The sequence below is a fragment of the Cynoglossus semilaevis genome, chromosome 1, assembly GCF_000523025.1.
Source record: "Cynoglossus semilaevis isolate Cse_v1.0 chromosome 1, Cse_v1.0, whole genome shotgun sequence".
Taxonomy (NCBI): Eukaryota; Metazoa; Chordata; class Actinopteri; order Pleuronectiformes; family Cynoglossidae; genus Cynoglossus; species Cynoglossus semilaevis.
Window position 1 is genome coordinate 33,069,769 of NC_024307.1, and position 26,532 is coordinate 33,096,300.

General features: G+C 38.9%; 1 protein-coding gene across 6 annotated transcripts in view; it reads left to right on the top strand.

Annotated features, from left to right (window-relative positions):
- The window catches only part of nrxn2b (neurexin 2b), a 572,664-nt gene that overhangs the window by 59,443 nt on the left and 486,689 nt on the right, over positions 1 to 26,532 (top strand). For all 6 annotated transcript variants that reach the window (XM_017033577.2, XM_025054502.1, XM_025054515.1 and 3 more), the window contains exon 2: positions 7,491 to 8,844. In XM_017033577.2, coding sequence (XP_016889066.1) covers positions 8,136 to 8,844 — 709 coding nt within the window. In that variant the 5' untranslated portion in view covers positions 7,491 to 8,135. The remainder of the gene's footprint in view (positions 1 to 7,490; positions 8,845 to 26,532) is intronic.

Consider the following 26,532-nt stretch of genomic DNA (forward strand, 5'->3'; position numbering starts at 1 on the left):
TATATACTGTTCGACAAATGTTACTGAAAATGTATTTTATTGCTGCAATAAAGATGACTAGATGACTAGTTGTAGTAGTCGTGACTAGTCGACTAATAACTAGTTGCAGCCCATAGGAAAGACTTGAGTAAACCTCTCCTGTCTATTACACCCTCATTACATTACGTTTACGTTTTCAAAACTATAATTTTTAAATATATTAGTACTCCCTGTGGAGATTTAATGTAGAAGAAAAAAAAATTGGTTTTGGTTTCTAATTTCTTTTCTTCAGTTGAAGTTACATCATGGCCATCGCCCAGCTTTTTATTTATTTGTTTGCTACCAAGACTGTCTCCTGTAAGACTGATGCAAACGCAACTCCTAGTTAAATGGATTCTGGGGAGGTTTGGGGATTGGCCCCTAATAGGCTGCAAATATCAGGCCTGTGGTATGAGCCAAGAAAATAGCTTTTTGACAGTATATTTAAGATGGTAATCGACTGTCATTGAGCCCGGCCTATTCACTCTCTGAATTGCTTTGTGTGCTTCCGTTTGCCTCCTTCTCCCACTCATCCTCTTCCTTCCTGCTCGCCGCTGTCCCTCTTATTTTACCTGCCATTCCGTCATAATTTATTCATGACGAGAAGAAAACAGTGACCCCCCCCACAACCACCATCGAACCACCTTCCCCCCACCCCTCTCCCTGCCCCCAGCTGCCAGCCGACATATTAATATTACACCGGCTGCCACTATGTTATTCAACTTAGCGATGGCTCCCCTATATTTTTGAGAAACTTATTTTTTTTTTAAAAAAAGCACAAGATAGTCCACGAGGTTTTTGCAGCCTTTTTTTGTCCACCAGTTCTTGTTAAATAACACATAAATGAATGCCTTGGTTTTTAATCCCTTACCTCATTAATCCTAATTGTCCTAATAAATACAAATTCTGTGTTTACTTTACCCCTGTGCTGTTTAATCATCTTTTTGACTTCTGCTAAAGCGCTTATTCTTACTGGCCACTTAGGCGTCGTTATCATGCGGGAGATATAGCATTGCTGCTCACCACTCACAGCTGCTGGGTATGTTTTGGGCTAATGGTTGCTATCCATTGTGTGCAAGTGATTTAAATGGAATACATTTGCGGTGATAATGTACAATTAATTGAGTGTACCTGGGTACATGGACGAGTTTGCTCACGATTGGATATGCATCTATCATATAACCCGCTTTTATTGTAGTCCTTCTAACTCTTCTGCAATATTTAAAATGTATATTTTAAATAATGATAAAGAAATACTCATTAAAAGTAATTCAATCAAATTGGAGTCTCATAGCTCCTGTGTCCAGTGCAAATCTACTTTCATTAAAAAATATGTTTTCATTTTCTTTGCAACAATACCTGAGCTGTCTTTACATTACCAGTTGCTCGGTTACCACAGCGAGGAGTTGGCGGGTCTTTGTTCCGACAAAGATGCTTCACCTGGGTCGAATAGGCAGAGGGAGGAAGCAGAGGAATGACATGGTCTGTGCATGTGTTTGTTTTGGGGCATGCTGCTGGCTGTTGGAAGAAGGCGAGTGTGTAAGCAGATTCAGAAACACTGCCTGGCAACATGACTGTGGGGCAAGTTCTCCCCGTATTTTAACTCCTGCTCTTCTTGTGCCTTTTCTTCTGGTTTCTAGTAACTTTGTCTTATAAATAAATTTTAGGCTCAGATAGGAAAACCAAATCTGGAAGGTTGTAAGACAGAGTTGTCAGGTCACTCTGTTGAACCAGAGTCAATAATTCTTTTTTATAGGAACATAATCTGCTTTCTGACCCAGGATGGACCTTTTTCATAAACACGTTGGATAGATGGATGGATGGATGGATGGATAGATGGGTGGATGGATGGATCGGTGGATAGATGGATGGATGGATAGATGGATGGATGGGTGGATAGATGGATAGATGACATTGCATTTTATTTTTAACCTTAAATCAACTGCAGTGTAAAACGTATTTAAATAATGTAAAAAGTATATTGTAATAATGAATTGAGTAATAATAAAAACCAATCTCAACCTACAACAACTTAGAATCGAAAGGAGGATTAATTTCAGTTGCATCTTGAGCTATCTATCTCTCCATCCATATTTTGACATAGTTTTATACGGAATTTCCATCCATCCATGTTTTAGTCCCTTAGTCCTTCCATTTTAGCTGCTCAGTCTGCATTGTAATTTGTCATTGTGTTTTTTTGATAAGAGGGAAAGATGCTCCTTCCCTCTTCCCTTGTCTCTGCTTTCATCGCACCACATCTCTGTGTGCCTTTGTGTTGCATGTTTGTCAACACAGCACAGCGACCGTGTCTCGTGTCTCGTGTTTGTATCTGATTAGGTACCAGCCATACTTGTTGACAAGTTATCCCACACAGTCACAGTCAAAACACCCAGCCGCTGCTTATTGTTTAAAGGATATCTGGGAAGTTTGTGTTAGCCTAGAGTTAGTTGGTGTAAACAAAAGGAAGTAATTCATTTAAAATATGTATATATGTGTATATGTATATATATATATTCTTTCCTGATTTACTGTGGATGGCATACTTGCAGTATTTAATTTTGAAACCATGATTCAGGCCTTGAGGATGGAGTCATTTTTCTGATAATCAATAGACAAAAGCCTCTTCATCTGTTTCATTTCCATCCAGGCAAAGTTAAAAAAAGCCTCTTCATCTGTTTCATTTCCATTTCCAAAGTTAGAGCAAGTCACATGAGCATGGCTGACAAAGTTGATTCTGGATTCATTTAGCGCCAACCCTCGCCCATTTTTTTCTTTTTCCTGTCTTTACCATTTATCTTTCATCCTTTAATCCAGTGCCAAACTTAAGGCCTGCGGGCAAAAATAGGCCCGCTTGGGGTTTTAATCCGGCCTGCTTGTTGAATTTTGAAAATAAAAAAATACACAAACACTTTATGTTCAGGGAATGTTTTGTAAAATTCTATTTCATTAAATATGAAGATTTAACTACTGCACTTTTTTGCTTTGAAAACACAGGAGAAAAAGACAGACTTCACATCTAATTAGGTTGACCCAACCCCACTTTAATCGGTCCATCGTAATCAAGTTTTTATTTTGCCGAACACTGTCAAGTGATAATTGGTGTACTTGTACAAACAAAAGAATATTTAAAAACTGTGACCTCTGTCCTGCAGTGATAACTCATTTATTTACTCACAGACTGTAGTCTGACAAGGAAATGTCCCTAATGGCATTGTCTGATTCGCAAACACATCCGCTCTTTGTCCTGTTGATTTTTCTAAGATATTGAAAGCTCTCTGACACCAGCCTTCTCATCCCACGTTACCGTTTTTGAATCCATGTTCTCAGTTTTGACCGGCTATATTAAAAGTGGCTCAGCAGGCCTCTCTGGTTAATTAGAGCACAGCAGCGACAGCAGCAGCCTCACGCTGACGAATAGTACACTGCTGAGTTTCTCACAGGCCGGGATTAATGGCTCCTCCTGACTTGGATAGTGAGCGTGCATGTGTGTGTAAAAGGGTGTGTGTACTGTGTGAGTGTGCAAGTGGTGAGTATCCTGGTAGTTTTTTGTATGTGTAAAGAGTGTTCATCATACATACAAGGAGGTGTTAATGACCAGAAAAACGATTTCTATTGTCTATGTAAATATTTGTGCAAGTCCTGCTATAGTTTCTTCGCGTCATAACGTGTCAGTATTTCGTGCCTTCCAAGAATTTCACATGTGCTAGGGAAGTGTTTTATTTACGGTTCTAAATAAAATGTCTCTCCCTTCGGAAGAGGGAAAGATATAAGGACGGCATTAAAGTCTGTGCCTCTCAGGCGGACGGTCGGGTATTTAAACCAGACTTGACTGTGAGTTGAGTGTTTGCGGAAGACGGCAGATAAAAGCCTGGCACAGCTTCACACAACAGGTGTGTTGTGGTCTGTGGGGAATCTGAAGTGCTGGGAGCTGCAAGAGATGGATTAAACACAGAAACACACATTGATGGCAAGGCATCATGCAAGTAGGTGCATACATGGTACAAAGGAAAACTTGGGGGGAAAAAATAGCCAGAAAGACATCCAGTAAACACATGAATCTTTAATTTGAACCAAACACCACAAGGTACAAAGTTTCAGCTGTACAAAAATAAATTGACAAAAATGTATTTTTTGGCAGGTTGTAATAAGAGTTTTTTAAGGAACTACACATAAAGATGAAATCATTCTTTCATTAATTTATCATTAGCTACGGCTTAAACTTGCATCATCGCGAAAGCCAAATGCCAGCAGACAGTGGGCAAGGTCAGCACACTGTAGACCATGGGTGGGCAAACTTTTGGCTCACAGCCCAAAATGGGGTTCAAATAAGGCTGGCCACCCGGATCAGTGTTGGAATCAAAATGGGGTTCAAATAAGGCTGGCCATCCGGTTCAGTGTTGGATGGATGTAGACGGAATATTATAGATAAAATATACAAGAATAAACCTAAACTTTCAAAGAAAATTTGGCTAGTTTTAGGCCTGCTGCCATCTAGCGGCATTAATGGGGATTTACAGTTGGTTAGTTGTAATGCATGAAACAGAAGGATAAACCATCAGTCTTTACCATACCTCATACCAGTGTTTGGCGGGCAGAAATACAAAGCCCAGCGAGATGTAGTTTGTTCAGGTTTGGCATACACAGTACACCACATTGCATGGCAAATTGTAAGGACAGAAAAATGACCATGTTAACATCGTAGCTATGGTCAATTAGTCAGAGTAAAGTATATTTGTCGGATGGCATTTGCCACCTTGAGGCCCTACATTGATAGATGTCACTCATAAAGCTGGAAGAACATACTGTATATAGATAGATGAACTTTATTGATCTATCTTTCTATCTTTGTTCTTCCAGCTTTATATATAGATATATCTATCTATCTATGTTGCCTTTTCTTAGAGACATATCACACAAAGAACATCATCCCCACAGTGGGACCCATGGTATTGGCCTAATTATTACTTGAATTAATAGGTTCACTCCTGGCTCTCACAGCATTTTAGCAACACGTGCATCTACACTATATCGTAGCCCATGATTTCCAAAAATGTACTATGTCAACTAGTGTTATCAGCACAGGAACTGCTGAGGGATATTTAATTGAATTGTTTTTGTCATGTAATAATAATTGGCAGACACAATAATCTTGGTCTGTCCTTGCACAGAGTGAGGCCCAACAAAGGAGCTCAGCCTTGCAGTCGAGACACAAATAGACTTTTAACTGTAAACCTTAACTCTTAAATACAAAAGGCAAGAGAAAAAAAAGAATATTCATTAAACAACTCAGATCAAGGTGAGTGCAGAAACGAAATGAAGTGCATAACTGAAAAATAAAGCATTTGGATGATAGAGGCTTAACAATCAGCCTGGTCTGGGTGTATCTGAGGGATGCTCTGCAGGTGTCGTGGGTGGATGCACCTTCAGTTATAAAATGATCATCTGACTAAGACATTGAAATATGACAATTCTGATATGTTCATATGCTCAAAACAGACACAATCGGGTGAGCTTACCGTTTTCAGGTGATATGACATGTTTGTAGTCGAGCTGTGATATGCACACTGTTGCTAGCAAACTTTTCATGTGATGTTTTTCTACTTTTGTAAATTGCTACCACACTGCGTTTTTGACATGATGGAAGAGGACTCACTTTAAATGGGATGCTAAAAATTCAACAGTTATTCAGCAAACCCCAGGCCCTAAATTTTCCACGTTCTTCAATCTGTCTGTCTGTGGGTTGGGCTAATCCAAAATATTGAAAACAAATGGGCTGATCTCAAAACACCCGCGTTAGCACTTGACCAATCGGAATTGTGGTCAAGTCAGAACGTGTCGACCATTAAAACGACCAATCAAAAATATGGCTGAGTCAGAACATATCAAGCAACCATTAATGGACCAGTCCACTAGGAGTTTACAGTCCTAATTATGGCTTTTGAGGAAATAAATCTTATGGTGAAAAAATGTCCATGTTATGAAACTTAAGCGACCCTAAAAGTCGTCTCTTAACAAAAATTCTGCTAAAGTGTAAATTTTGTGGCTGACAGCAGTGACAAAACAATCAATCCCAGTCTCAAATTCAGACATTATTATAGACACAAACACAGTGGCAATAACAATACAGTCTTCATAGACACTGGGCTGTCATACGGTGACATTTCCCTCAATAAATTGGGATTGCAGTGCTTGCAACTAGAATCAATCACACACCGACCGGTAGAGTTACAAACACAGCACAGCATTTGGAGCCCTCTCTTATCTCCTGAGCCTTGTTATGCTTCTTCTGTGTCCTTGGGAATTTAAAGGTACCATCAGCTAAGTCTGCCAGCATGCCAGTGATAACTAGCAACACAATACATGGAGGTTTTACTGTAAAATCAACATATGAAACTTGATAAACAAACAACCGTAGAGAGAAGAAAAAAAAACCCCAACAAAACAAAACACAGAAATAAGTCAGTGGATCTTGCTGTTGATAGAGAAATGTAGAGATGTCTGTGTTTTGCACCATAAAACTTAGCTTTAAGTTTAAAAAATAAAGCAAAATTACTTACATTTTTTAACAGCTTTAGCCATTTAAAATATCAACTTCTTTCTTAGCTGCAAAATCACTTTAATAACTTATTACGTCTGCGTTTCTTTTTTTTTCTTACAAAATTTAATTGAGAATTTAATTAAGATTAACGCAGTTCTCAGTTCAGTTTCTACATTTCTGCTCCCCCTCTCCTCCATTCCTGCATTATAGATGTTGTCACTAAGAGAATGGGCGTGGTTGCACTAGGGAGCCAGAGTAGGGGTCAGTCTTGCTTTAATTGTAGACTGACTGTGAAGGAAATTAAATTTCATGAAGGAAATATCGTCCTGGGATTTGGGTAAACCCTAGGGTCACGTCCAGCCATTCAGAAAGCTGTCGACTCTGCAGCAGGCCGTTCAAAACCGTGTATGATTTAATGATGTTTGCGTTTGCACTTGAATGTTATAGAATAAGTCTGTGTGTCTGAGATTTATGAGAAAAAAGAAAAGAAAAATATTGTTTAAAATTTCAGGCATGTGACAGGTCTTTCAAATGCATAGGAAAAAAAATGTGTCAAGGTTCGGTCCATTGCTTGTCACATTGACTGACATGACCATGAGCCGATGCAATATTGCTGGAAAGCCTTCAGGAAATAGCAAGTCATGCTTAAAGAAAAAAGATTAAAAATAGTTTTATTGCTTGAGGGCATTAAGTTTTTTTTTTTTTTTTTTTTACAAGGTTTTTTTTATATACTGTAACCATGGAGGTTTTCATGCTTAAGAACATTGTTTGTTTGAAAGGCCAACTACAATTAACCAGATGAAAAAATAGGGCAAAAAAGAAAAAAGGTTTCTTAAAAATAGTCACTTATCACAGGATATTTCCGTGTATTAATCTGCAGCAATTATTTCCATATTACGTGGGATTTACCTGTTTTCATTTATGTCTGTTTCAGATCCCCACCATCCCCGGAAATGATGGGTTCTATGGTTGCGTGATTCTCGAGGGACTCCATGTTCCAGGAGAAGAATGACAATACGCTGAAACCATGAACACCTCATGTTCTCCATCAGACACTAGCGAGGTCCCTGACTTTTGCTAATTTTCATCTGCCTTCATCCTCCTGAAAGAAACACCACGATCAGATACTTCTTCCCCCGAAGCTTTTGGCTGCAGCTCACATTTCCTGGAAGGTGCACTGAAATCTGGATTTTATAGACACTATTCTATTTTCAGACCAGGATAGACCGAGTAGCTTTTGAAGAAGCGACTGTGTTAAAATTACCATACCCCTGCTATTCCTCAGTCCTAGTTCTTTCCCTCTGAGTCCCAGAGGCACCGACTGATGGAGAGACAGAGGAGAGAGTCAGGATAAGGACAAGAATTTGTACATCAGAGGAGAAAATAACTGCAGATTCATTGAAAAAGCCTCAAAAAGTGGCTCCTTTAAGAAATTAATCCAGCTAGGCTCATATCCCTGCTCATTTAATTACAAAAATATTGTTTTCATTTAAAATCTGTGAACCACAGTAAAGCTTGACTGTGCGTCTTCAATTCGACCCATAAGCTAGATAAAAAAGCACGATTATTAACAGTGAGAATGACAAGAGGGTTAAGAATCAAATGGCCCCTGTGGCCTGTGACCCTCCTAAGTCTGTTCACTACAGTCGCCGTGCTGGAATTCGGTGGGGCACCTGGACAGTGGGCAAGATACGGGCGCTGGGAAGCTGGTTCAGTGGGCGAGCTAAGCTTCAGTCTCAAGACCAACATTAGCAAAGCCTTAGTTCTCTATCTGGACGACGGTGGCAACTGTGACTTCCTGGAGCTGCTGATCGCTGGAGGGCGGCTGCAGCTGCGCTTTGCCATCCACTGTGCCGAGCCGGCCACTTTACACCTGGAGACGAGGGTGAACGACGACCGTTGGCACATGGTCTTGCTCACCCGCAACTTTCGCGAGACACTCTTGATGGTGGACGGAGAAACGAAAGTGGCCGAGGTCAAGTCCAAAAGGAAGGAGATGGCGGTGGTCAGTGACCTGTTTGTAGGGGGCATCCCACCAGATGTACGTCTCTCTGCGCTGACGTCCAGTACAGTGAAATATGAGCCACCGTTCCTGGGCTTGATTTCCAATCTCAAGGTGGGGGAGATGCCTCCCACCTTGCTAAACAGCCAGGGCATTCAGAGTGACCTGGAGTACCTGTGCACCAAGCAGAACCCATGCTTCAATGGAGGGTTTTGCTCTATTCAGAATGGAGAAGTTCACTGTGACTGCACCAACACCCGCTTCAAGGGGAAGTACTGCAAGGAAGGTAAGACATTCTTAAATCTTGTTATCAATGTTCTGATGCACTGCCAATTGCTGGAAACCTGTGTCTGTTTAGAAGATAAAGGTAAATCCTGTCTGTTGTAGCTACATGGTCACACATGACTTGAATCTGGATCTGAAACCTATGGCTCCTGAGCCACATTTGGCTCTTTGGGAGCAACAACAGACATGGAAGCGCTATACACGTTCACAAAAGTTTTTGGCTTGCTTGCTAACAGCAAATCGGCATGTTGTCACTTTGCCTTCTGAGATAAGAGCAGTGTGCAATTTCAAAGTAGAGTGAGCAATGCACACTGTATCTCAGTGTTGATATATTATATAATATATAATTTATTTAGTATTAAAAATACACAATCATTAACATCCTGGAAAAGTGTTTTCTTTTACTGAAATTCCTTTGGTTTTAAAATGAGCACATTGGCTCTTTTGACATTTCAGAGCTATCATTAAACCAACGAAAAGAAAAAAAAAAGCTGTTATTTACCTGTGAGATTTCTTGAGTATTGTTGCAACTCTTTTGAAAAATTAATTGGTTAGAGACTGGGCTTTTATGGTGGGAGTCAAGTGAAGAGCTAATTGAGTCCCACCAGAAGTCTAGTTGCTTTTTTTTTTTCTCCAACTTTTTTTAATGTCTCTATTCCGTAAAAATGATTATGCTGAATTAAAAGCGTGCTTTTTTCAGTATTGATTGCTTCATAAGGGTTCTTCCTATTTCTCTCGCACTATTTGGAATGTGAGTTGTTTTTTTTTTTTAAGAAAAATACTTAACATCAAAGGTGCCGAATACCTCAATTCTAGAAAAAAAAAACCTCACACTGCTCTTGGCTGGCTTTTTTTCCTCATTCTCCCAACCTCTTTTTTCTTCTTTTTCTTTTCGTGCCCATTTCCAAGTCTAGTCTCTGAAATACACCCGGCTCCTGCCTTCATTTGCTCAGGGGTTATGCTCCTGTGCTGTCAGCTCATGTCAAACTCTGTTCTGTTTTAAACTTCCAGCCATCTTCTTCACTGACACATCCCATTTCCATATCTATGGTTTTTCCCTGTCCTTCACAACCATCCATCTCTACGCGCCTCTTCATCTTCAGCATTTCTTTTACCCGTCTTTTAGCTTCAGTTCTCAAGGCTATCTAGGCTTTCCATCTCTTTTCACCTCCCTCCCTCTTTATATCGCCCCCAAGCCCACTCTCTTCCTAGACTTATCTTTTTTCTGTCAGCACTTCATACTGCTGCTTTGCCTTCTTTTGCATCTACCTGCATTTGCATGTTACATGTGAATTCTATTATTTCCTCTTCAGCCATTATGACGCACATTTGGTTTTTTTGTTGTTGTCAAGAGTTAATATTTATGGTTTATTGTTCTCATTTATTGAAATGATTAATTTTTATTTCAGAAACAAAAATAATGGCGTTATTATTATATAAAATATAATAATAACAATAATAACATATGATGACTGTCAAACACAAATTTTAATCTAAATAATCACAGCACACCATCAAGAGTGGGTGTCAAACATATGGCCCACAGGCCTAAACTGACCTATTTGATACATCTCAAAATAAAAAATTACACAAACACTTTATGTGCAGGAGATCTTTCTAAAATTATCTTTCATTAAATGTGAATCTATATTTAATGTACTTCTTTGCTTGAAAAAAAAGGTGAAAAACATAGACTTTTTATGAATTATGTTATGATTGTACTGGTCCGCCCTGCTTGACATCTGATTAGGTTGTGTGCTGCCACTGAACTAAAATGAGTTCGATGCCCCTGATCTAGAGTAACCATAATCATTATTTATCTTGAACTCAATCATCAGCAATGAGAGACAGCAGTGGCCCGACCAACGGGAGGGAAATTGAGAGGAAAATGACAGACAATTTCAGTAAAGTTAGTTGATCTGTGATCTTTTGTTTTACGAGACATTGTTTGGTTTAAGTGTTGTAAATTGGGTCATTATTGCTATTTACTTCTTCTGAGTAGTAAATAGCAATAATAAGTGGGTGTGGAGGGTGTTTTTTGTTTTGTTCTGCCTTGCACATACATCCCTTGTGATTTGGTGGTTTTTGGACATTTTACACTGTAAGTGTCTCAGCTCTAAGAGACGTGCTGTGGCCCTCGGTATTTTTGTGTCAACTTTGGATGATGTGAAGCACTCTCACTTTTTATAAATACAGCATTTTAGGTATAAGGCATTAAGCTGATTAAAATAGAAATGGAGTGTAAAGATTAACGTTAATGTAAGCAACCTGCACCTAAATCCCTAGACTTAATCTTATACTTCATACCGTTTTATGAAACCTTATTAAACTATCTTTAGAAATATGATTTCTACAGAAAGCTGTCCCTGGCCATACTTTTTGCAAACATGTACATGGAGCATGAATAGGGAGAGATTTTCACGTTTCACATTTTATAATAAATAATAAAGAGAAACTGACAGAAAAGCCAAGCTTATAATATTTTCTTTTTACTGATAATGCGGTTTCCCCTTAGATAAAGCGAGGTCTTATTTTGTGGATTGATCATGCAACTATTGCACATTTGTTTGAAAGTGTTTTGTTGCTGCAGTATTTTTTGGGTGTTTGTTTTGGTCTTTTATTCACAGAGATCATTAATTGTTGTCTCCTAAAGAAATTCCAGTTTAGTTCTTCAAGGACTAGTCCTCGAGCCTATGTCCCTACTTCACTGTTAAATACAGTATGTAAGTTAATTAGGTAAAAATGATTGAATAAAATGTCAAACAGATCTGTTTTATCATTAGAATTTGACCAAATGTTATATTTAATTTCACAACCGATAAAATAAAGGCTCTAGAAAACACATTAACCTGAACCATTTATTTTCTTGCCTATGTAGGAGTATCCTGCTCTATTCTTAGATTCGCTCGCCACATTGAGGCATTTAGAGGCAGGCCTTTTACTTCGCAGGGCTGTAATTAAAGCCAGTATTTACCTGTGAGGGCTGTTGTTTTCACAATTGATAGGGGCCCTAGTTGTATTCCCTGATGGCCTCCAAAATGGCAGCACAGGGCAAAGAAGCAATTAGCTCTCTGTGAAAATGTCTTCCTCAGATATTAATATTATTCATGCACTAAACAATCCGAGGCATTGTCTATGGTAATATTTCCATATACAACCTGCACTAGACTAGGCCTTTTAATTGCATTTATACGTGTAGTACAGTAACCATTTACTTCAAATGCATTAAAAAATTGTCATTTGTTATTGTTTGATTTATATTTTTAACTACTTTGTAGTTGTCTTGGCCGAAAATAATGACATATCTCATTATATCACAATGCCAGTAAATAGCAACAGCATTAAAGGCTGTTTTTACAAATGTCTGCTTAGACTCTTGTGTTATATTGCTAATAAAGTCTTTTAATTATAGATTCTAGGTTATAGTTATAATAATCTATATTATTTGTCTAATATATTATAAATGAGCAGATCAGTGGACAGTTGAGGTGGAGCAATTTGGAGATAAAGTTACAGAGGTGAGGTAGCGATGGTTTGAACATCTCTACCTCAGAGAGCAGAGATAGGGAAAATATTAGACAAAGGAAGTTAGCGATGGAGTTGCCAGGAAAGAGGAGAAGAGGGAGATTTTTGGATGTTGTATAAGAAGACATGGAGTTGGAGTAAAAGAAGAGGAGGGAGGTGATAGGGTGAGATGGAGGCAGATGATCCGCTGTGGAGCCCCCTGATGGGAACAGCAGAAAGAAGAAGAAGAAAAATCATATGGTTACTCTGAATAACCCCGTCAAACGTGTGCTTCCTCTCTGATGAAGGACCAAGCCATTTTGGCTTGCTTTGCATCACCTTGTATGTAGCCCAAAAGGCAAGATAAAACCAGTTCTCGATCGGCAGCTGTGATATATCTCATTAGTGTATTCCCCAGGTTTGTAGTGGCGTCTAAATAAAATCTTAACTTTAGCCAAATGGTAATATTTGTACAAGACATATGGCGGATAGGAAAACAATCATACTCTAGCCTTGTCTATGAAACACCTTTTGTATTACTTGTTGGAAATCATGATACCTTGCTTTATCACACAACACAGGTGCAGAAGTATATTTCAATGACTGTGTGTGTCGTCGGTCCTTTCCTACTCAAATAAACGTCTGACATTTATGAAAGGAAAAAAAGGTTAATGCAGCGGCAGCCCTTTTAACTGCACTGTTGGAAAACAGCTGCTTAGCTCATTACCGCTAACTGCTGTGCAAGTCACTTCCATCATCACTTTATTATAGAGTGTAACATGGCAGGAAATCTGAGGCGCTCCGTATTTAACTGGCCTAAAAGCAGGAAGTCCAAAAAAAAAAAAAAACTAAACAAACTTATTGTCTGTGGAGGAATCTCAATCTCAATCTCTCAGTCTTGCACCAACCACACATCTCTTTGCACTATTCGCCATAATTATTTATTGGTTTATAAGACGACTTAAATTACGACTTTGGTCCATTGAAGGCAGTAATACTACAGTACTTTGAATCTATATCTTCAAATCAATCTATTTATCTTGACATTGATTTGTTATCATGCAACCAAGTCAAGTCAATTCAAGCACTCACTCAATAACCACCACAGAGCAGAGTAACCACAAGAAAAAAAGGAATTAATTGTATTTTAAAAGTTTTTATTCACTTGTTACCAGAGTGTGCCCTCATTATTTTGTTGCCCTAGGTGAGATAATGCTTTGGCAATAATCCCCCTCTCTCCCACCATATTGTAATTATTTGTTTTACTCAGGCGATACAGCAACACCCCCTCCAGCAGATGGTGCCCTAGGCAACCGCCTATGTGTCTCCTTTGCCAGGGGCCGGCTAACCATGTGACGGAGCATTCTGTTAATTTCATTATTATTATTATTTTTTAAAAATCCAACCCAAAGCTTAGAAAAGTAAACGTCGACGCCCTAAAATGTGTCTCTTAGGATTGGGACTTTTTGGAGACATTAGGTAGGATAAGATGTTGATGGAACACAGCTGAGACAAGAACCAGAGGACATGGAGGAGACTCATACATCAAGGTGATAATTGTTCTCCCCACTGGCAGCCACAGGGGAAGGAGAAGGAGGGAGGTTAGGCTGAGGAGACAGCCGGGAGAAGAGGGAGGTTCATTGCCTCGTACTTGAACTCCCAATTATCTCATCCTGTATACGTAAATAAGTACTGTATAGTGCTAACTAGGGAGCTGTAGCCTTTAAAGCTGCAATGTTTATAGATAACCCCATCAACTGCCATATTCTAAGCCAGGTCTTTGTGTATCCACAAAGAAAGTATACTGCTAAAATATAATGAATTCCCAAGTGTTTCAAGTCTTAGTATCTGATTAATCTTGTTTTTTATCGGTGCGCTAGCTCTGCACTACGTGCACAGGTATTATATTATTTCTTTCAAAATGCCAAAAGTGCATGTTTTATGTGTATGTCTTCAGTGTCTATAACCTATTATAAAAACTTTGGGTTAGGGTTAGGGGAAAAAAGTGGAATTACATAAAAAAGGGGAAAAAAAAGCCTAGAAATCGCAAAAAGTGTATGACCTTGCATGTTATAGTTACGTGCATTTTGAACTCCAACCATAAAGCTGTTGAAGGAATGTTGTAAACTGCAGTATATAACAGGGTTTGAAATGAAACTTTTGCAACTTTCAGTCTTGTTCCATTTAAATGCTTTCAAAATGTTAATTATCTGGTGCTTTCTTGGTTTGAGAGTAATTTCTGGTTAGGTGGTTCTGCAGTGTAGTGATTAGCATGCATACCTTGCAAGCAGAGAGCAGTGGGTCCTAGGTTCGAAGAAGCAAAACCACAATTTCCCTAATGGCGCCTCCTGTGGCAGCCTGTGTCAGTTGCAGAGACTCACACTAGAAAATGTCCAATTGTGGGACGACTAAGGGACTCAATGATTATTATTACATTATTTAGTTGGATTCTTTCAATTCCGCACTTTGACACTCGGACATGTCGACGTCATCATGTGTCATCACTGTCCTCCTGGAATCGCACACTCACTCTAAATTACATACACCGTGGACTCGTGTGTGTGTGTTGTGCTTCAGTGTAGTTTTTTCAATTCTCCTTCAGGGCCACAGCTATTTGTGTACACAGTTAATTAAGAGACAGGTGGCTCCCCGGAAGCTGCAGTCACCAGACATGGGGGAGTGAGGGGGAGGGTTCAGATTATGTTCCACTTAGAGATCTGTTGCTGCAGCTCACCATTTGTTCAGTGAGACTAAGAACATATTTCCAAAAAAAAAAAGGAAAAAAAAGAAAGAAAAATATTTTCCTGTAACTTTATTGTTCATTAATTATTCAGTTCAATCTTGTGCGATATTTTGACTCGGTCCCTTGATCATTCAGAGGAATATTTCTGAAGTACTTGTGTATTGTACAAATATTGACAGACCTGTTGGTGCCAATCATTGGATCCAACATTAATGCTTTTTTTAATCATTCAGTCATTGATTTGGGATTTCTGTATAAACATAAGTGTATTTCTACAGCGCCCCCATTTGGTTGATTGAACAATTGAGCCCATCCGCACCAAAACAATTAAAGCTTCTGTCTTCAAAACCCCATTAAAACTTTAGTCAAATGATTGAAATTACAGCGCCACTTTTCTCTACATGTAAAGGAATATACAATAACAATTAGAGCATTTTTCCAAAGTGGAACAAATAAAAACAATGTCAAAATTGACCTGCTGTTCCGCCACTGCAATAGCTACATGTCCTGCATCTTAGCAACTACTGAAGTTGTTACTTTCCACTGGTTATACAGCAGTTTTAACCAGTCTGGACCTGCTGCAGTGACCTCAGGAAATGGAATCCGTCATGTTGTTGTTGTTGTTTGTCCAAGGTCTCCCCCACTGCAATTCACAGAAATCACCAAAACCACTTGACACAGATTTCTTTTTCTTTTTATATTTCAGTCAACAGTTTGCTTTGCTACTGCAGGCGACTGAGGAAAGTGATACCTGATAAGAGATCACAGCCACATACTGTATCACTCTCTCCTAGAAACTCCACTCCTGAGGGAGGACAGGTCAGAGAAGAAACGCCGCAGAAAATACTGCAGGCTGACAGAAAGCAATGAGAGCACATGGGAACTCTGTGAGGCTGAGGGCGGTTTTTTAACACATACTGTAGAGACGTCCGCACCGTCCCTCAGTCTCTGTCCAGCCCTTGAAAACCTACTTTTAATCAAACACCCGCCAGCTGATCTTGAACACACAATTGTAAACCCAAATCTTTTTATTGCTGGCGCAGGACCCTTCTTTTACAGTAGGGTGGCAGTATTGACAAACTGAGATGAGAAAATTCTGGTCTCTACGGCTGTGTCCCAAAAGCCTGATTAAATGTTTGACATCTGTTTCTGGTCAAACAACTTTAAAAATAACCCACAGAATCCACTAGAATATTTTTTTAAAAAGTGAGAAATCCAGGATTATGACAGCTGGGATTGAAATAGGCCTTCGTAGATTAACCCAAGAAGTGTCGCGGCCATAACTGGTGATTTCTATACGAACTAGGTTGCATTAGTTTTACCTTTATCGGTCTCCAATGAACTGTGGTGGTTGCATATTTATTTATTTCGTCTTCCAAACAGACGGGGGCCACCTATGGAGTTAATACGGTGCCAGCGACACCAAATTACTAGGAAATGAGATCTGATTGCTGATGTGCCCGCTGCTGCCGTGCCGTCACTCAAGTCACAAGCTGTTTTGCTTGTAGCTCATCAATGCTTTCCTGCCCTCACAGCTAAACGAGACATGACAGCTTTAAGAAAAGAACTTCTGCTTCATTAATTCATTAGGCTGCCTCTGAATTGACTGGAGCAGTTTTTTTTTTTGTTGTTGCAATAAGTAACCCAATTAACAAGCTTTGGTAATCTGACAGTCCCTTCCATTTCCAAGTGTTGATCAAATTTAGATGAGATTTGGGGCAAGGACCTTCATTTCAAAGATAGCCTTAGGTAGAATGGTTTGTGCTTACTGCAAGAATATTATTGGGTCCATATTTGATGGTTCTTGATGGATCCCTCCAGTACTAGATTTGCATGTTCTCTGTTGTTTTCTAGGCAGCACAGTTTCCTTTCCCACAACCCTTTTGGCTTGTGATCCCATTTTGACATGGGTGACCCCAGAGACACTTTTCGTATAATTAGTATTTGACCATGGGTGACCCCAGAGACACTTTTCGTCTAATTAGTATTTGTGTTGTGTTATGGGTGACCCCAGAGACACTTTTCGTCGAATTAGTATTTGAACATGTTTGTTTGTTATAGGTGTATGCAAATACACAATAGCCGAATAGTGCACAAAGAGACATTTTATTTTCCGGTGCCGGCTCAGATATTTTTATACGCTGCATTTTATTTAAACTCAATTTATCTTCATGAAAGTGAAACAATGGTGTTGTTTAAGTGTGTTTAATCATATTTTAAAGAGAATAATAATTAGTTGGAAAATATCTTTAACAGCTATTTGTTTAATCAATTACATTCACTACTCCCCATTTGAATTCCAGGTGTCCACACATGGGGTTGCGGCCCCAACACAGCCATAAACATGCGGGACAATTGGAGACTTTATTACAGCCAGGCGGTATATGGATATATTTTTAAACACAATATAGAATGAGACTATATAATTTCTGTTGATAAATGCACTGTTGTCGTGAAATACATACAATACAATTTGATTTGCCAGTTTGTGTACAGGTCCTTAATGTTCTTTCCTGTATTATTCAGAACTCATACAATACATGTTGATTGTACTGATTTGTAGTCGTCCATTTGCTGTTTTACCTGCGTCTCTGTTACCCTTAAAAAGGTGTTTGTTTTCTGATTGCTTGCAGCATTGACATAAAGAAAAAAAAAAAAGACAATATAGATCTTTATGCCTAGCAGCGTTGGGTTGCTGATGTAGGTGGAGACGTTTTCTGAAGCACGGTGGAATTATGATACAAACGCTCAGTAATGAGGCTTTTAGTCTGACTTCTGTCTCTCACGGGTGGGATGACAGATGGAACGACAACTTTCAAAATAGAACAACAGGATCGTTACACAAGTAGAAGAGTGTTGAAGACATTTACATTCGACTTGACTTGAACCTTCTTTGGCATTAAAGTAATGATGTGACGTGATGCGGGAAAGCACGTTCCAAAAAACGCTCGCGATTATTCATTCTTGTCATGCTTTTGCAGCAGTCGCCACCGTTCAGCGTCACATTTATTCACGGCCACCCTTCGCAGCGAAAGGACTTAATCACGCATTTCCATAAACACACAAACACATTGACACGCATCTCCGGCATCGCTGCAAAGGTAAATATTGACTCACAGTCCTTTTGTCGGAGACAAGGGAGCGAAAAAACAGTGCAATAATTGTAAAGGTTGCCGTGTCACTGTCAGTGTGTGCGAGCTTTAATGGATGTTGTTATATTTTTCATCTCTGTGCTGTTAAACCTTGTGAGAGAGGTCACACCGAATGTTAGGAGCGACACACATTCACTGTAGATTGCAGAATAAAGCCCGTCTGCTCTGATAGGGTTAATCCTGTTTTGCCAGGAGTTCATGCCAAGTTTATACAATGACTACAGCTTCTGTTCTAATTTCCACCACCAGCTGTTGTCTCTGTTTTCCACCAAGGCGTCCTGTTTTGCATCATCTTTCACAGCTCCGGGATAAAATAAATGCTCTGCCCTCGTCTAGCGCTTACAGTTTAGCATCGGTTTAAGTCCACAATAGCAACAAAGTCACTCAGTAACACTGCATTCCATATAATACAGTGTAAAATATTCGAAATCTCATGAATTTGAAGCCTGGAATCGGAGCAGGTAAAAAGGCGGGATGAGAGAAATCACAATCCCACAGAGACTTTTTCTGCGGCTCACACGTCTGATCGAGCTGGAAAATGCTATTAGGCCGTTGTCACTGGAGCTGGTCTCCCTGCTTTAACACAGGGAGAAGCTGTGACCCCTTCAACATTTTAGCACATCAGGTCTATTCCATACAGACAGTTCACTTTCTCCTCAGTAATAATACCGACTTTACCTTTTACTTATTTATTTCTCATTGTGCTGAAATGGCGATCACTGTGATTCCATTCACCCTGCTCCTGGATGGTCCACAGGCAAAAGCCTTCACGGCACTTTACTCGCAAGCAATCACCAGGAACAACTGTTGCTTTAGTGAGTGATTGAATACCAATAAATCTGGCCCTCTTTATTTCAGTTTGAACACAGCATTCTGGATGGAAGCCAGGTTGTGCAGACAGAAGAGTAGATTATCTTGGCTGGTGGATTTGAAGCTGCACGGCCCTGCATCTCGACCTGAAGTCTGTCCATCACAATGGAACTGACTAATGGTAGAAGTAGAATTCTTTAGGATAAATAAGATTTTATTCAACTGTCAAATAAGCAGATAATGAAATGTCAGCACTGAGCAACTGTGCATTTGCTAAACCCATTTTTCTATTCACTGTTGTTCACCTTCAAATAAGCAGATAATGAAATGTCAGCACTGAGCAACTGTGCATTTGCTAAACCCATTTTTCTATTCACTGTACTGTTTGTTGGTCTTGGTTTGTCACCTGAGTTTCAGTGGTAGTACCACAGATTTTCAACGTCGGGTTGCTATGGTTGGGCTCTTAAAATTGTTGGGAAGATGAAAAAAATGCAAACCCCCCACCCCAAAAAAAAATCAATATATCAATAATTATGGTTGGGCTCTTAAAATTGTTGGGAACATGAAAAAATCCCCACCCCAAAAAAATCAATATAGCAATAATTAAAAAAAAAAAAGTTTTTATAGCATTTGTCCTCAAGTTTTCGATGGAACCTGCAACTTTGGCATGACAACATCATGATCCAAATAGTGGGGTGCGATGAGGTGCCAGGGCGGGTCACGGGGCGAGGGGTTTCCAATGTAATATGGCATGCGTGTACCACTGCTGTAATGCTTGGATGATAACAACCTCTAGTCACTAGGTGGCAGCAACTCATACAGTGGTTTGTACAGATAAACTAAAATATACATGTTATCAGGTTCTCCATAGTATTTCAATTTGAGGGGGTGTGGATCGGGGGAGTCGGGGTGGGGTACATTTCTGTCCAGGGTGGGGTGGCATGACAGAAAATAAATTGAGAACCACTTTAGACCAAGCTGCTCTGCTCCTCAAGCTAGTGTGTAGCTGCTTAGCGCAAAATGGACAACATACATTTAAACTGAGTTGGGAACCTCTTTGTTCCCTTTGATTTTTTCTTTTTTCTTTTTTTTTGCTCTGCTGTTATCTGTCAATAGTTTGTTGAAAAGTTTATAATTCAATGGAAATATACAATTCTCAAAATGTAGGCTCCCCAGCCAGAAACTAATGCTGTTTGGGAGGCCTTGGCTTTGGAAACGTTTGGGAATTCCTGGACTAAACCGTGGTGCAAAGATGTCTGATGTGATGATTTTATTTAGAGTGAGAGCAGATGGGGCAAGAATTTATTACCATGTTTTGATTTGTGCTGCTAATGACAACTGAAATAAATTAAAGAGGAGGGTGGGTAATCCTAAATTTAACGGACATGATCTCAGCTAAAAAACGAGCGGGTTTCAATGATTCATTAACAGTCATGTTAGCTAATGATCCACCAGGTATTATCCTCTTTATCCTCTTCCACATGGGTGATCATGTTGAGCTTCGTCTTTTATTTTTTATTTACCAGCATGACATATCATTGTGTCTTCATAATTCAACAACAACATTACAGAGGAGAGACGTCGAAATGTTCCTTCACCCAGACACAGATGCCACACAGGCCGATAAGCTGGAGATGGATCTGTTTACGATTGTCTGTCGTCAGCCAGTTCACCACTGTGATATGGCCTGGTTTACCGCCGAAGTGTGTGCCTGAGCGTGTCTGTGTTGTTGCTCTGCACAGGTGGCAGGCAGCAGGGATGGTATCAGGCCAGCGAACAGGTAGAATACCACTGAGGTGGAAATAACACAGACTGGTCTCCTCCACTCTTTGAACAGGCCTGGCGTGAAGTGTTAGAGGTAATACTGACCACACACCGATGCTCAGTGTGAGGATGGAAAATGTAGCGCAGGTGTATTTGGTAGGTGTTAGTCTGCTTTTGGCAGTGCGGATGGGCTTATGTTACTAAGAGTTAGTAATGAGTATTCATGTTAATTTTTTTTATTGATTTATCAGGTTAAAGTCAGCGGCAGGGACTTTAATATATGGCTTGTGTGAGCCACACAAAATGACTTGGCTGGCCACATTTGGCCCGCGGGACTTGAGTTTGCTGTGGTTTCAAACTGATACTTGAGTAACGATAAGAGAATCGCTTGGGATTCAATCAATAAATCTGCTTTTTTCCATTAAGTGCCTTTCCTTGGTTAATACACTATTATCAAGTGACTTATGCAGTTCACATTTTTATAAACTCTAATTTCTGAATATAGTGTCATTTAGGTTGACATAATTAGCCAGTAATTAATTTGTTAGAAAAATGGAAAATGAAGTGAAGTGAGTAAAAACTTTTATTTGTAGAAATTAATAAAATCCCTGAATTCTTTCTATGTCAGAAAATTAATTTAGAACTTTTTTCAAAAGTAGTAAATTGAACTCTCTATATACAGAGACAAGTGGGTTTGAAGAATAAGAGTCGGAGGTTTGACCTATAGACTTATTTATTTTTCAAAATGAATTAGAAAGTTGGGTGCGTAAGTGTAAAGTAAAAATAAATGAGTATAAATTGACTTTTAAAGGTATGGTTAAAATAGAAAGAAAAATGCCTTAGATTACATGTGTCAAACTCAGGTTTGGGGGCCAGATCTGGCCCGGAGTGTAATTATATTTGGCCCTTGAGATCATATCAAATGTGTACTAGAGTTGGCTCCTATATACTGGCAGGATTCGTAGTACTAGCGGTGTATGCGTTTTTTGTTGTTGTTGTTGGTCTGTGGAAAAGGATTTACATATAAAAAAAAACTGGAAAGGCTACAGATAAAGGGACATAATAATAAACAAATACCACTGATGTGTGTTTTATTTCTAATTTAATTTCTCATGTGTTTATAATATTACGCTTTGGTTGTTCCATATTTAATGTTTATGCAAAACTAAAGTTTGTTTCCACATGGAAAAATTCTACCGTACAGATCTGGAGAGAAGGGAAAACATGCACAATTGCTGTCAATTTTTCAATAAATATTAAGTTTGGCCCAAGACTTTGTCCCAGTTTTTACTTTTGGCCCACGGTAAAATTGAGTTTGACACCCCTGCCTTAGATCATATTTGTCAAACTCCAGACCCACAGGCCAAAAGTGGCCCACCAAGTCATGTTATGACAGAACAATTTACTGATTGGTAATCATCAGTTTCAGAAGAAATCTGTTGTAATACTTTATGGAGTAGTTCCAGCACTGTGCACATTTCAATAGAATCTTTCACCTTCCTGTCTGCAAAACTGCAAATTGTGGAATTGGACAAAGTTTCATGCTGTCCACACCTCAATAATTTCAAACCTGGTGCCTCGTTTTTCACCTTTGACCTCCTTTCAAATCCTTAAATAGCATGTAAAACTTTGGTGCTTTCATTTCACCTTTTCATTACTATAACCAGAGCACACCAAAATGTAATTCACTTTTCATCTCAAGTCCGTTACCCCACTGAAGGAAAACCTCGGCAGACCATCTGCAAGCATCCAATCGTATGTCTTCCTCCCTCTGCTGTTACGTTGACCATCATCACGCCTTTTTACTCCTAATTTCAAACCTTGTTTTTCTCGACCAGGCTGCAGCAAAATCTCCATCATCCTTTGTTCACAGTCTTTTCTGTGTCTGCTCTAGTACAGGTCCAAACTATCAGCAATGTCTGATTAGCTTCATCTCTAAACTGCTTAAGAAGGACAGGATGTCTGTTTAGCTAATTTTTAAGCCATAGCTTCAGCAATACTAACTTTCTGGCTGAAATAAAAGCACAATTAGATCAAATCTGACATGAAAACATTTTCAATAAATACTGATTATCAGCATTTGTTGTTAGACCCCTATATTAAAAATAATGATAATAATTAATTAGTAATAATGATTAAAATAAACCTGCCAAGCCCCTTCCACATTCAGTAAATAGATGACACAAGTGAAAGCAAAAAAACCAACATTTCCTTTTTATAATTGTAAAATTATATTTTTGTAATAAAATATATAATTATAAAAGCAAGTGACGTATGTACTCTATGTACAGTGTGCAAGTTCGGGCTTATGATAACAATCATGTTACGGTGTGATGTAAGAACGGTATCCCTAGTCCAGGATAGTTAATCTCAGTATCCTGTGTATGAGGAGATCATATGTAAACGCAAAGCTTGAATGAAAAAAAAAAACTATACATATCAACACTCATGGCAATGTAACATGCTAAAACAGATATCATCAGCATATACAGTATGTGACACTTTCTGACCGGTGTTCATGAGTCATCATGCTTTTGGAGTGTAAAAGTAGCTACAGTATGAGCGGGGGAGTGAAGAGAAGGAGGATGTAAAAAAAATTTCAAGTTCAGTCAACTTCCACTGCAGTGATTTGTCCGTGACACATCAGTTGCTGCACACTGCTCATCTTAGGAGTGTTTAGAGGGCAGAGTGAAGCTCCACTGCCAATGTTGGCCATCCTGTAAGGTCTGCTTCAGGTTCAAACTGTCCTGATAGAAGCTGCTCTGGCCAAGAATACAAGTCAATTTTAACCAGCAGGGGCTGAGAGTGATGGACAGACAGGCACGAAATAAAAGTAAGACTTTCCTGTTAAATAAGAGTAGAAATCCGGCAGCAGAGATACTAGGGAGCACAGCAAAGAGAAAGTGGGATTCCTACTATTTATGATCCTATATTTACGAAATGTATATACACTGTATATATATTTGTAGTTAAATATTTATAGTTAAAAACTGGCCACTGCATCATGGAGCGCCACTGACATATAGTTAAAAACTGGCCACTGCATCATCATCAGCGCCACTGACCTTTCCATGTTCACAAACGGTTTTATTCGACATATATTTATCATTAATTTATTGTATATGTAATTACTATATATTTAGTTATATGTGCTTCTGCTAGCTGTTTTGCAGCTACATGCTCCTGTTCTTAGCTGCACACTGTCTCTTTACACAATGCCCACAGCCCGTTCGAGTTCCGCACTGGTGCACAAGACTGAGCAATGACTTCCCAGCAGCCTCATGTGTTCCTTCGTATGGACATTGAATCACATGATCCAGTGACCACTGTCTAATTGAGTAGTGGTAGGGAACCATTGCACTCATTGTTGGAGTCGCATATGGCACTAATGGATGTTTTGGTTCATTCGCCGACAGTAGGTGATGTAAGGTTTGGGGGAGGAAAATATGCAACAAGAACAAGGGCTGATTTACTATTATTATTATTATGGTACCTAAACCACTGGCCAAAAATACTCATTAACAAGTATATGATGTAGTGTCAAACACAGTTGCATTTCTATTTCTGTTGTCATATACTGACAATGCTTAAATCATCTGGAAACCTAATTAGTAATTATGTGTGAAATAAACATGGAACTCTAGTTGAACTCTGCTAGAAAAGACAGTTGACACTTGAGAGCTGGCAGCCTGGTAAGAAACAATTACAGCATATGTCGATGATGCTACCCTGTTTTTCAAGACAAGATGAAATTTCATTCAAAACAGAACTTAAATAAAACAAAACGTCTCTAGGTAACAGGGCCAGGCTGAAACACATAACAAGCTGGTAATCAAACAGGAACAAGGAACAAAGCACAGGCAATGACCAGGGATGTTGAACAATGATCCAACAAAGAACGATATAGAAAGAGAGGTAAATATCTACAGGGTACGAGGTGACACGAGTGAGACAAACAGACAGAATCACAGGACACAGGTGACCCCAGAGAAACAAGCAGGAAGGAAAAAGGTGACAGAAAGACCTGCCTGTTTTTTTAATGTTAGGACTGAAACTATGTCCTTTTGAACATTTTTCAGACAAGTTTGTGATAAAATAAATACAGAACAGATATTTACTGTAGTTTGGGAAAAAAGAAAAAGTTTGCAGGAACTGGTTGATTAGTGGAGGGAGTAATTACATCACTACGTAGCTCTGTATGTGTTTATATCCCTACATACATTTGCATGCTGAAACATGTATCATCAGCATATACGTGACGCTAACTAATTTGTGACAAAAAACTTATACTCAATAAATAAAAAAAATAAAAAACGTAATAAATATATATAAAAAATTCTAAAAGGTTTGCTGCAACTGGTTGATTGGTGCAGGGAACAATTACATCACTACACAGCACTATATGCGTTTGTATCACCATACATTTGCATGCTAAAACATACAGTATATCATCAGCATATACGTGACGCTTTCTGACCGGTTAGGACTGAAACCATGTCTCTTTTCAGCTAACTAAATGTGTGACAAAACTTTATTAAAATGAAACATATTCTAGATATTGACTATAGTTTGGTTGAAAATATAAAGTTTGGTTGGTTCACATATGAGGGTAAACAATCAATTAAGAAGTAACGTGTATGTATGTAAGTCAAACATGAAATGTCATGAAATGTACACATATTCTTGATGATAACGCTGATGTTCTTGTTTTTATCATCAGTAATGTCTTTAAAAAAACAAACGTATATAGACCTGTCTGTCTCACAGGTCATACTTCATGGCCTTTCTGCACACGATTGTGTTTTTCTACCATTATCTTTGTTTAAAGCAGCCCACAACAGCAATGTCTGCATCTTGTTAATGTTAAGCATCGTAGTTGCATGGCGGTTTCCAATCCACATTTATGAGTCATTTTTGCTGTTGTATTTACACAGACGCCGATTTCATATAGCAAGAAGGATTTTTGCTGAATCTTATCTTTTTGTTTAATTAGTTCAGCGTAGAATCCTGCTGCCCTGACCTCTACAGCAGTAGTGGAGACATCACACACACGGGCCCTGTTGATATTTGACATTTTTATTAATAAGATAATGTAATTGTAGCCTGTAAAGAAAAAAAAATTTAAACAAACCTCCAGGACATCCAGCAGTTCATATGATTAATTGGAGATGGTTACAGAGAGAGTTTTATTCTGAGAGTTGTTTTTTTTTTTTTATCAGCAGGATCAAGGCTCTGCATCAAAAGGAGTTTATTGGTAATACATTTATGCAGTTGGTTACTTTGAGTTTCTTCTCAGAATGCTGAATGATGTATTGTATTTCTAAAGTGCGTGGCCCTGCGCACGTCTCTTTAATATTGCAAGTCAGATGGCATTTACCCCGATTTGTTACACATCAGCTTCAAAGAACAACACTGACATAGAAGCTGCAGTCTACTGATTCACCTTTCAGAAAAAAAAAGTGAATTAGACCTTTAGGGAATCGTTTTTAGTAATCATTGATCTCACTATTCCTGACGATGGGAGATGAATATAAAATCCAAAGTATTTTTTTTATCATATTTTATTATGTCATTAGTATAATCAAGCCCCTCCCCTCACACTCTTCACAGGATTTTTAGGCCATTAAAAGGTTACATATGTTCTACTTGAACTGCATTCTGGGAGTTTGTTTGCACTCCTTCACCCTAAGTCCCTTGATATTTCCCTGTAGACTGT